This window comes from Micromys minutus (genome assembly GCF_963924665.1).
Source record: "Micromys minutus genome assembly, chromosome: 15".
NCBI lineage: Eukaryota > Metazoa > Chordata > Mammalia > Rodentia > Muridae > Micromys > Micromys minutus.
In genome coordinates, this window is record NC_137984.1 from 52418438 (window position 1) to 52430380 (window position 11943).

The following is an 11943-nucleotide window of genomic DNA, read 5'->3' on the forward strand; positions in this document are numbered from 1 at the left end:
TTCGCTCAGAGTTCAGGCCCAGAAGCACAGGGCCCTGCTTTCACTGTGGCCGTCAGCTTCTGGTCCTCCCATTCCTCCTGCCTGACCCGTGTACACTGCAAACCCTGTGCAGAGAAGCTGTAGACGGGAAGGGTGGGGGCGAAGTCACGTGGCTGCCTGCAGATCGTCTGCCTCAGCTTCCCTCCCAGTGACAACCACCAAGTAGTTAGATGCTTTAAACAACAGCGAAGCCTCAGGGGTGGGGGGAATTGAGAGGTGTCGTTGGATTATATTTTTGCATTTCTCAGCCTGGCACCCGTGTTGATTGAGTTATTAGCTGGTTATATCTGTGGCAGCCTCTTCTAAAGCCAAGAAATACCTGGATATCGCTTCCCAGGAGGAGGAGTGTTTCAGATGCCCTGCATTTTTTTGAGGCAACAGTGCATAATAAAACATCTTTAAAAACACCTTATATATATATGTATATACATGCATATATACATACCAGCGTGCATGTATTAAAGCTTCTTATTCCCTCCGCCTCCGTTGGATGCTAAAGGGAAATATTCTCCAGACTTCACGGTACATGCTGTCGTTAATCACTCACTGCTTCTAAGTTTACTTCAGGCCCTTTGAGAGGCACCTCATTTAGGGTGGCATTTATGGTTTCAAGGGTGGAGCTTCCATTATCTGAGTTCCTTCATTCGATCCATTCTGCCTCGAAGAATGTATATGCATTTTTTTGTTTCCCATTTAACTGTATTTTAAGACAGAGATGATTATGTGAAAAGTCGCGCACAATGCTTACTCTATAAAATCTATCATTCATATATATATATATATATATATACACACACGTGTGTGTGTGTGTGTGTGTGTGTGTGTGTGTGTGAGAAAACACCCATTTCCTCTCAGACTACCACTTAGAGTGTATAAAAGCCCAAGCATGTTAATTCATTGAGTCTGTCTTGCGCATTTCATTTGTGTGTAGCGGGTGCGGTGTGAGGTGCTGTGTGGTCAGGCGTACATCAGGCAGCAGTCCCCGCCTCCAGAACACCATATGTCTAACAGTAAACCATTTGCACAGACATCGGGTCTCAGAACTTTAAAAACCCACACACGTGAATTTTCTTGGGCTTGAGAAATAACATGATTGAGTTCTGAATTATTACTATATTGGAATTTTACGTTCCCTTAAACAATTAGGCAATTTATCTTTGTATAACTACTTTCATTCCTAGCCACTCCACCTCCTGGAGTCCCCACTTTTCTAAGATTTCTCCTGGCTTTTCCCTTGGAAAAGCCATGCATGTGGCAGATCACTGAGTACCCAGCCAAGGTCGCAAAGCATCTGTCCCAGACTTGACGGCCATTTTGGTCTCTTCACAAGTGGGCAGATATCTCTGGCAATATGTAGCTTTATGGAACTATTCACAAGTAGAAGCTTCCAGGTGTGGTGGTGCTGGACTTGAATTTCAGCAGTGGGGAGACAGAGGCAGGTGGATCTATGAATTCAGGGCTGACCTGATCTTTTTATATAGTTACAGGACAGCCAGGGCTCTACATTGAGATCCTGTCTCAAAGCGAAGCAAAGCAAAACAGGAAGCTTAAAAACAAAACTAAACAACAACAACAACAACAACAACAAAAACCAAATAAACTACTTGGATTTACTTGCAGTGTTAAGAAATCAAACTATTGAAGTGTGTCTGATTTCTCTGAGAAAGGAATCATGACATAGGTTCACACGTATATTATCAGAGAATTTAACACTGAAGAGATGTAAGTCCTGTGCGCACGTAACAACAGTCACATTTGAATGAGTCCCCCTGCGCTGCTAAGAGATCTAAAAATATCATAATGCAATTCTTTACTTCAGCTCCTCTGAGTGGCCATGTGGAAATCATTCCATGAAACAGAACTATACTTCCTGTGTTCTCTACAGAACAACGGGAAAGTGGGCAGCCAGGCCTTTACACACTGCACGTGTGCCTCCAGTCACCCCAGCAGGGTCAAGCGATGGAGAACCGTATCTGTTTGGTCTGCCCACAAGACCCAGCATGTGTACCACTGGGTACAGGTCAGTGTTTGTGAGTCTTAACAAAAATAAGATATGATCAGTTTGCTTCATCTAAATGATAGCAGCGGCTTCAGAACTAAGAAGACGTCACCTTTTTAAACACACACTTTGGTGTTGTGTACATCAGCAAACATGGTAAACTCTCTAGCATTTAGAATATTCTTTTCATTGTGTTGTAAGGATGGGGTTATCCACATAATGACAGAAAGAAGAGTAGCAAAGGCATTTTATAAACATTGCTTGCTGGACCTCAAGCTCCTGCTTTAACTTTGAATATGTTCCAGATAGCTCACGTATATATTTAATAAGTTATACTGTGCATTCCACATTGTCTTACCTGCTAGGAGTCAAGAGCCGAACTGTACAAGGGTAGTTAACTCTCACATAAGTTAAAGATAAGTTCAAACGAATCTAAAACAGACTACCAAAAGTAGTCTTTGATTCCCAGCAGCCTAGCCTCCTGTCCTGCAAATGCCGTACACTACCATCTGGTAGTTTGAGGTAGACAATGATACACTTTTTGGCTTATTTTTCTTTCAAACTCTAGGAAATATTTCTATGTATATGATCTGAGGCTCCCTGAGATGCTTAATTATAAACTGTTCTACTTAGAAAATGGGATTTTAAAGACTTCGTGCTGTAAAAACTTTGGTGGCACTATAAAAAAAGACGTCTTGGAATATTTGGCATTACACGTGTAGTTTTAATGATTCTTTGCACAATTTTTTGAGGTGTTTAACTACTGTTCGCCAGCTTAGCATCAGGCCACACAACTCAAACCCTTTGTATGGTGAAATTATTGTTATTAAAAAGTTAATTCAATGCACATGGTTATTTGAGCATCCTACCTTAGCAACTCATCAAGGGAACAGGTCTATATTAAGATGATTAGCATGTGATACTTAAAACAACCTGGATATATAAGGAAACTTACAATAAAAATCATTTATTTTTCATATGCCATGAAATATGTTTAACTGATTAAAATGTTTTCTCAGAGAGACTTGTGACATTGCGAATGGCTCAAGTGTATAGAAGCTGCTGTTTGTTTGCTCTGCCCCAAGTTGTCCCGCTGATGTAAGGCTAATAGCTACAAGTTGGCAGGGTTCAGAAAGCCTTGGTAAGGGGCAGAATCTATATAATGCATAACCAGTGTTTTGTTCTAGAATTCTGGGGGATGCCTTTGAACCCGAGTAATCCATCTTCTCACAGTTAAAGGTATTTTAGCTGTGGTTTAGTGGCTTGGTATACAAGCTAACATTTTATCAGAAGACAGAACAAAACAAACAGCATTTCTAGGCATGCTGTATATGTAACTTGATGAGCTGAGCCTTCTCACTTTGCTGCTGTTAAAAAAAAATGTACCACAAATGTAGTTACAAAAACTACAAATCTGAACTTAGTCTCCTTGTACCTAGGTGCTGGCATGATAATTCTGGAGTGCTAAGGGAAGATACTTTCTCTAGATCATGGGGGCTGGGTCTTTCCCCTTTGCTTGAAGCCTCCAGCATCCTGCCCCTCCATAATCACATCTACTTCTTGCAGGCTAAAAGCTTACTATGCATTGCCTTCACTGTCTTCTCTGATCGAGCTCGCCAATTTAAAATTTGCCATCCAGTGAAAATAGCTGTACTCACTGTACCAAAATTATTGACCAGAGCACCCCAACTCTGTGGCCTTCAATACTAAGCCTTTATAGCGATTTTCCAGTTGACAGATCTACAGGGTGGTTTTGCACATCTAAGCACAGCTTAGCTGGGCTAGGTTGGCATCAAACTTATCTCCCAGGGGATGACTACTTTATGTCACAGTTTCACTGACATTGTCAGGCTATCAGATGGTACATCAGACATCAGATCATGTATCTCAGATTTACCTAAGATTTACTGAGTAAATGCAGGCTTTTCCATCTGGACCCAAGTTCACACAATAATGACTCTGAGACTTAATTATGAATGCTTAGGCCATAAGCTACGGCTTGTTCCCGGACTAGCTTTTAACTTATACCATCTATTCCAAGTCCCGCCATGTGGTTGGCTACTTCTCTTCAGTTTCGAGTGACTATCTTCCTCAGAGTTGGGATGTGGGGAATCGCCCACTCTTGACTCTATCCCAGAATCCTCACTCCCTCCTGGAGCTTCCACCTATTTCCTGACTAAGGCCAATAGCATTTTATTGACAGGTGATGCTTTCACAGGGTGCAGAGTAGATCATCCTGACATTGTTGTTCAGGTTAAGCTAGGCTTATTGCTATGGTAACTGGTTTGTCTTGAGGCTGGCACACTGTTATTTCTTCTGCTCTATATTGGCCAAAACTAGTCCCATGTCAGTTAATCCTGAATTAAGAGATAGGTAAATAAAATCCTAATGATGGAAAGAGCTACAGTTGAATGTCAAAAGCAATCAATATATAGAATGGGACAGCATGGACAAACCGCAACACATTTCCTCTAAGTCCAAAAACTAACTGACAGGTTTTAAGAGGACAAAACATTTCAATGGGACAGGCAATAGTTAACTTGTACTGGAAATGATCCTGGTTCCTCTGTAACTTCATGTATAAATATGTACTTCATTCTCAATACCCTAGAGACAGACCTTGGCTCCCCAGTGATCTACTTTAGGGTTTAACAAGTATTGGAGCCACCTCAAAGTTCTTAAAACACAACTCTAATGCCCTTCCACTTACCTCTATCCATGTTACATCTTCCCACTCATTCCTGATCTGAAGTTGGGCTATTCTGCTACAAAGGTTCCAACACTGAGATCCTGTAACATGACACTGTCACCACAAACATACTGGAAATGTGTAGCCACACTGGGCTGCGTGTGGTCAGACATGCAGGCCTAGAGACAACAAAGCTCCCACTACTGTAATTCAGGACCACGCAGTGATTCTCCAGAGCCAGGGTCAAGCAACTAAAATAAGTACACCAGACAACCCAACGTTCAACAGCTGGCCTTTAATGAGTAATTTTGGCAAAAGGGTCTCTTTCAGATATACAAGCATAAAACAAAATGAAGAAAATCACTCTCTTCCTTACATTTGTTTATCGTGGTGGTGAGGGTGGGGAGTGGGCTGAGGCCGTGCACATGCTAGGCGGGTGCAGTAGGGCGAAGCTGCATCTGTAACTCTGAGTTTAACATCGGGTACGTTTCAGTGTCTAGGAATCACCCACCTGGCATGCTTCACCTTGACTCACGCGTTAACTTACTCCTGGATATACTCTCTTGACATCTGGTTCTGTATCTTACGGTATTTTTGCCTTTTTAAAGGTTTCCTAGGAAAAAGTACAAAAAAAGTGCCCTGATAATCCATCATTCCTTTACTGACAGCACATGAGTGTTCCTCTACCCTCAGGGTCTCCTTTATGAAGGACATAGGATGACTAAAGAAAACCAACTCTGTCCAGTCCAGTCTGAGGAGCTGAGTGTATCTGAACTGCTCACAAATTCACCTGAGACGACCATGGAGACACCTACGTTAACGAGCCCTCTCTCTCCAGTTACAGGAAGAGATCAGTGACATTTTCCTCACAGGTATAAACTTGCGTAGTTTTCGGAGCTCCGTTTTAACTATACAGAGAGGTTACTGCAAAGCCCTGACCTCATGCTGACCGCAGGCTGTCTGTCCAGCTGGTGGGGCACCACAGGTGCTGCAGAGCCCCTCACTGCAGACGAGCTACTTCAGGGTCACCATGACAACCCAAAACATACCATTCTTTTCCAGTGCCTCTTGATGAGAATCACAGTACTAGCTGATTTGATAGTACTATTACTTTTATGACTTCCACAGAAAGTAACTGCCTCGTTAGCTTCAGTAAGCATGACTGAAGAAAAACATTAAAAACTATAAAGATGATTTTTTTCAAACTCAGTGATATGAAACAATAAAATGCAAAAATTCAATACTTATTTATCCTCAAATGCACACGCACATTTACAGGAAAGCAGTTTTTCTTTTTCTCTCTCTTTTGAGAAAGGAATTTGCTATGCAGCCCAGGCTGGCTTCGAACTTGGGATCCTCCAGCTGACTCAGTTTTCGAAATTCAGGAATTCCAGGGATTTGTGCACCACCAAAGCCTGATTATCAGGGTATCTTCTTAGTCTAAAAGCACACCCAGCCATCACAGCAGACTTCGTAAGCCCTCACACAGGCGCTCCTGGGAACTGCTGCTGTCTTTGCTCCAAAACTTGTTGATTTAGTAGCTGTTGCTGTTTCTGTAAAAACTGGACAACTTCTGGACTTCTTAGTAATGACTTAAAGGGAAAAGAGGGAGAAGGATTATTAACAGAATTATCCATTTTCTGTTTGAGAACAGGTCTCACACCATAGCCAGGCTGGTGCCAGCAGTGCTCCTGCCCAGAGTCTCTCAAGTGTTGGAATATTTTTATTACAAAGTACCAATCATGCTGACTAGTCTGCTATATCTGATGAACTTATTTTTCCTATGCCATACGGCAGTTTAAAATCTTTTCTTTGTGACTCTTTAATATTATAAAACCTCATTGTAGAAGTTTGAGATAAAAATCTAAATTAATTTTTAAAAAAATTTCTAGTATTCTACCAAAAACTTACATAGAAAGTATAACATGAGTTAAAGTCTCTCTCCTTCAAATTACTATCCAAATATTCCAACATCTTATCAAAGAATTGCTCTTTTTCTGACTGACTTCTGGTAATTTCCATCAGTTGTATATCAGAGACCTTTATTAAATATTAGTAATTATATCTCAATGCCTTTAAAAATCTCAACTTGCTCAGTCATTGAAGTAAACAGGGCTCAAGATGCTTCTTCCACTGCAGTCCTGGAAGGCGGGTGTGTGTGTGTGTGTGTGTGTGTGTGTGTGTGTGTGTGTGTGTGTGCGCTCACGCGCGCGCGAGAGAGCGAGCACACACATGCATGCGTGTTTTCACCATGTCCAGTGACATGCATTATGCAGTTCTGATGGCCAGTCGACTACTTCTAAGTCTTACCCAGGAGAAACAGTTCCACCTCACTAACATCACAGCTACTGGACAAGCACTCACCAGCCTTTTCTGATTTAACACTTGCTCCAGAAGAGTTGGTCTTGCAGGGCGATCCCCAAAAGATCCTGTTCTCGGTTTGACGATGGAGAGTATGCTGTCTGTGCTTTCCTGGGGTCAAGGATAAACATTCAATACAGTACTGTAACCCACAACAGCAGCATTTCAGTGAAATGAACATCTCTTTGATCTTTTCCCTCTAGTCAGTTTCTGTGGAACTGCAGGAAAGCCTCTACATGCCTCACAGGTGCTGGCAATCATTCTAAGGAAACCCCTCCTCCCTAAAACTGAAGCTCTTGGGCAGAAGGGAAGTTACCTGTGGGCTGTTCACAATGTCAGAAAAGAATGACAATTACACACAATCTCCTCATACACAACAATCTTAGTCCAAACAGTCTGCCTGCTTTTGGACAAAACAAATTATCTCCGAGGCAAACTACTGCTAATGAGGTACTGGACTCACACACACCCCATGAAGAGAACCAACAGCTTTCAGAGTAAACTGGGAAGGGGCTAGAAATCACAGCTGGAGAGTCACCACTACAGAGCAAACAGAAAGTTCTGCAATAGCAACCTTTCCTGGAGACACTGGATCCCAGTGCAAATTAGGAATGCTTAATCCCATATATGAAAGAATCTAATATTGAACTTTTCCTCACATAAAAGAATCTGTTATAAAAAGGTTTCCATACATGTTTTAGGTCTCAAAATATTAAAAGCTCTAAGAGGATTCTAATATCACAAAAGCAAAGACAATTTTTTCTTCTAACTCTCCCCAGTTACTCTTATATGGGATGCTACAGCTGACTCGGCTGTAGAGAACCCTATGTCTTCACAACTCCAGGATACCTACCTACAATACCACAAAAACCAAAGACGCTTCAAGTAGCAATAATTTTGAGTCATCTAGGCCAAACTTCCATAAATGTTAGAAGTCCCCCCTTCAAAAGGAACTTCTGTGGTAAGGAGTCTTACTCCTTTTTATGGATTTGTTTTTGTTTTATAAAGAGCTCTAATATTTAGGTAGACTTTGCTTGGTTTAAGCTGAAATGCACAGCGATTACAATTTTCATCTAACCAAGACAAACCCGAGCCGAGACCTGAGCGAGATGAATAGGGACCTAAGTCCACACAGCTAGCAGAAGAATCCGGATTGCAGAGCACTGGCTTTTAAATTCCCATGCTTGACTTGGATTAAGCAACACCACAGAGCTCTGTGAGTTACTGCCACACTGCCAATCCAACTTTTCTCGCGGGGAACAGGGGGGTCTAAGAAAAAAACAACAAGGTTTTCTTCTTACAGAATGAGCCCAGCCCCTTGGGGCGACCCTGCGTGTGTACAAAGTGGGGTGGCACCCACCTGCCCTGGCCCGGGGCCCGAGGAGCGTACCTCCACCTTGACGTTGCCTGTACTGGCAGCGGAGGGACCGCCAGAGCCCAGTGCCTTGTCGCTCTTCTTCTTCTTGTACTTGTCCTTGTACATCTTGTTGCGGTGCTTCTTGCACATCCAGGGCTTGCGCTGCTTGGCCACCTGGCTGGTGGTCTCGCGGCAGCCCTCGTAGGTGCAGGTCTTAGAGCCTCGTCTGCGCGCTGCACCGCCACCGTCCGCATCCTCGTCCTCCAGCTCCTCGGGGCTGGCCGCGCTCTCGCCGCCGCCCGCCGGGTCCGATGTGTCCAGCAGGTCGGCGTCGTCCTCCCCCGCCTCGTCCTCGCCGTCCGCCGCCGCCGCCTCGCTCCCCGCCAGGCCGGGCCTCAGAGCACCGTCCGCCGCGGCCTCTTCCTGCCGCATCACCAGCACCGTCACCGGAGGAGCCGTCCGGGGACTGGAGGTGCCCGGCCCCGAGCCCTCGGACACAGCCTGCGCCTCCGTGCTGCCGCCAGAGCCCGGGGCCGCCACCGCGGCCCGTCAGCACTAGAGAAACAACCGCACTTAACAAGCTGCGCGCCGTGCGCCCGGGTGCGGAGCCGCCAGCACTGCACTGCGCGTGCGCTGCAGCGAGCCTGCGCTTCCGAGCTTGGGGCGGGGCGCTGAGCAGGTGCAAGACGGAACCGACTGCGCTTGCGCGGCGGCCTTCTGCTAGCGAATGCTTGGCGCAGGCTCACTAAGAACCTCGCTGGCTTCCAGGCCCGACTGACAGAAGCACCGATTGCGCCTGCGCAGCTGCGGTCTGCTCGCCCGGCGCTCACCGGTTGGGAGGAGACTGAGGCTGCTGTCCTAGAGACCGGGGTACATCCAGGTGACACTTTCTGCTCAGATCCATCCTCCCTAAAAGGGTTCAAAGCACATTTCTCCTGGAACGTCTCTGGGTAAAATAGGAAGGTTCCTGAGTGTCCTGAAGATGAGTTTGAAAAAAACTTTGACTAGTGCATCCCGGTCCAGCCCCATGAGAACCTGGAAGAAAGCTCAGGTTCAGCTAGCTTTCCTACCCAGCGCTGACGGTCCTGCCTTCTCTGACATTCCCAGTAATGGGATTGTTGGCGCATGTGACAGCTCTGTTTATATTTTCCCACAAGCTGCGCACTTCCATAGTGGGTGCATAGGTTCACACTTCTCTCCGTATCTCCACCAGTGCTTGGTATCTCTGATAATAACCGTTCCATCTGGATGAGGTAACACTGTGGTTTGGATTAGTGCCGAACATCACATACACCTGTTGGTAGGAGTATCTTTATTATATTTGTTTGAATTCCTTAATATTCTGATGTTAATTACTCAAGTGTAGTTTGCAAATATTTTTCTCCCATTCTAGAGATTGCCTATTCTCATGCTGGTGCATGTCATAGTTAGCTCATGCTCTAATCACCCAATTCTGAGAAATAAAACAAGGACAAACCCCCTCAATGTTTTGAAATATATTAACAAGGTTCTGAAAATGGAAAAACAAAGTTTTAGTGGACAGGTCAAGCTATACTGACCAGGCTGAGTTAAGACAAAACAAAAATGACTGCTTTAGGAACAGCTCCCCTGCCCCTCCTTGTACTGAATTCCAAGGAGAATGCAAATTGTCAACAACCTTACTGCCAAAGTTTCTTCCCCTTTCCTCCCCCTTCCTCTCCTTTTTCTGAAAATTATACTGCTGACCAATGGTAAAACAGTAGCTCACCCCCCTCACAAAAAAAGTGCAAAAGATATATACTTTTTGAGTTTGGGGTTGACTCTCCCTGCGAATAAAATCCTCTTGTTAATTTTAGTGGTCTATCGTCTAATTGTGCTCCTGAACCAAGACTACTTGGAGTCTTACAGCACTGCTAAATGGGTGCTGGGGATGAAATTCTGTTCCTCATTCTTGGAAGACAGCACATTACCCATTAAGCTTTTCCCCAGCCCCCCTCTTTCTCTCCCTGTCTGTCTGTCTCTGTCTCCCTCACCCCCTTTTTCTCCCCCTCTCTTAGGTCTTGGGGACCACATTCATGACATTATGTTTGCAAGCTAACCTCTTGGCCAAGGACACCACCTCTCCATCCTATCTCACAGTTTGTTTTTTCCCCCCATAACTCTTTTATCTGCCATGCACCTAGTTTATAAGATGACCTTCATCCTAGTATTGTGACATAAATGTTGCCTTTTGGGAACCATTTCCATCTAGCTTTGATACCAGGGAAGTTCTAGACTTATGCCATTTAATTTTAAAGAACAATTGGTGTTCACTTTACTGTTTGCTAGGACTCAGCGGTGAAACTCAGCGGTGAAACCAACTGATGCTGTTTTTTTTTTCCAGGGGATTTTTGTTGTTGCTGCTGACCAATCTCATCTCATTTATTGTTCTATAAGTTTCTCATTTCTTCCTGATTCAGTCTTAATAAGATATCTAAATTTGTGTATTTGTTATTACGTAGGTTACCAGTTTGTTGACAGTTGTTTATAATGTTCTATAATAATCCTTCAATACCCTTTCTAATGCTTCTCTCATCTTTGGATTTGAGTATTTCTTATTCTTTTAAACTCAGTCTTAGCTTAGTCAGTTTTGTTTAAAGCTTTTTTTATTATTGTTGTTTTTAAATGTATGAGTACACTGTCGCTGTCTTCAAACACACCAGAAGAGGGCATCAGAGTCCATTAGATGGTGGTGAGCCACTGTGTAGTTACTGGGAACCGAATTCAGGATCTCTGGAAGAGCAGTACAGTGCTCTTAACCGCTGAGCCATCTCTCTGGCCCTGAGCTGTTATTTTTGTAAAGTTTTACTTACAAAGCCATAAAGTTTATTTATTGTAAATATACATTGTAAAGAATCAGTACATTTATAAAGGTCCACAACCAACTTTATACAACATTTTTTACTTGGTTTTGCATACCGGAGAGCCAGTCCTGCCTTGGTGAACACTTGGCAAGTGCTCGCCCACTCGCTCTAAAACAGGTACCATTCAGGGTAGCTCTCTTGTCCCTTCGGAAGCAATCCCCGCTCCAATTCTCAGCCCCAGGAAACCAATATCCTACTCTCAGTCTCTGGAAAGTTGCCTTTTGTGGACCGTTTTAATCAATATAGCAGGCAGCATCCAGGAGTCTGAGCTCTGGTTTCTCAGGAGTGATGAAGTTGGCATAAAGTCTGAATATAGATAGACTATCCCAAACTCACAGTGGTTTGCCTTAAGATTTTTAAAATTTGTAATGATACAAAGGTAAAAAAGAAAAAAAAAAAAAACAAGAAAATACTATTCTCTGGGTCTTTGAAGCTTTATGTTTGAGGAGCCCTATGCCAAGCACAGATTGCAGTCTATGCATTTGTTAATCTGTGCTCCGTTGTAGAGGTGCTGGCCTCCAACTTTGCAATCCAGAAAAATACAATGTAAAAGGATGATAAAATTTTGGTTAATCACAGCAGTATTCTTTTAAGAAGACCTTAAAACTGGCCCAGG

General features: G+C 43.7%; 1 protein-coding gene across 2 annotated transcripts; it reads right to left on the bottom strand.

The window, feature by feature from the left end:
- Positions 1-5002: 5002 nt before the first annotated feature.
- RFXAP (regulatory factor X associated protein) lies at positions 5003-9050 on the bottom strand. Of its 2 annotated transcripts, XR_013975344.1 has the most exons (4): positions 8479-9050; positions 7092-7199; positions 5998-6319; positions 5003-5340 (listed from the first exon to the last, which is right to left on the bottom strand). XR_013975344.1 is itself a non-coding variant. In XM_080929484.1 (3 exons), exons 1-3 carry the CDS (start codon positions 8875-8877, stop codon positions 6209-6211), a joined length of 618 nt encoding a protein of 205 aa, XP_080785610.1. In that variant the 5' UTR covers positions 8878-9050; the 3' UTR covers positions 5003-6208. The 2 variants fall into 2 exon arrangements, 1 of the variants encoding a protein (XP_080785610.1); XM_080929484.1 differs by having other exon boundaries at positions 5003-6319.
- Between the last annotated feature and the right edge of the window lie 2893 nt (positions 9051-11943).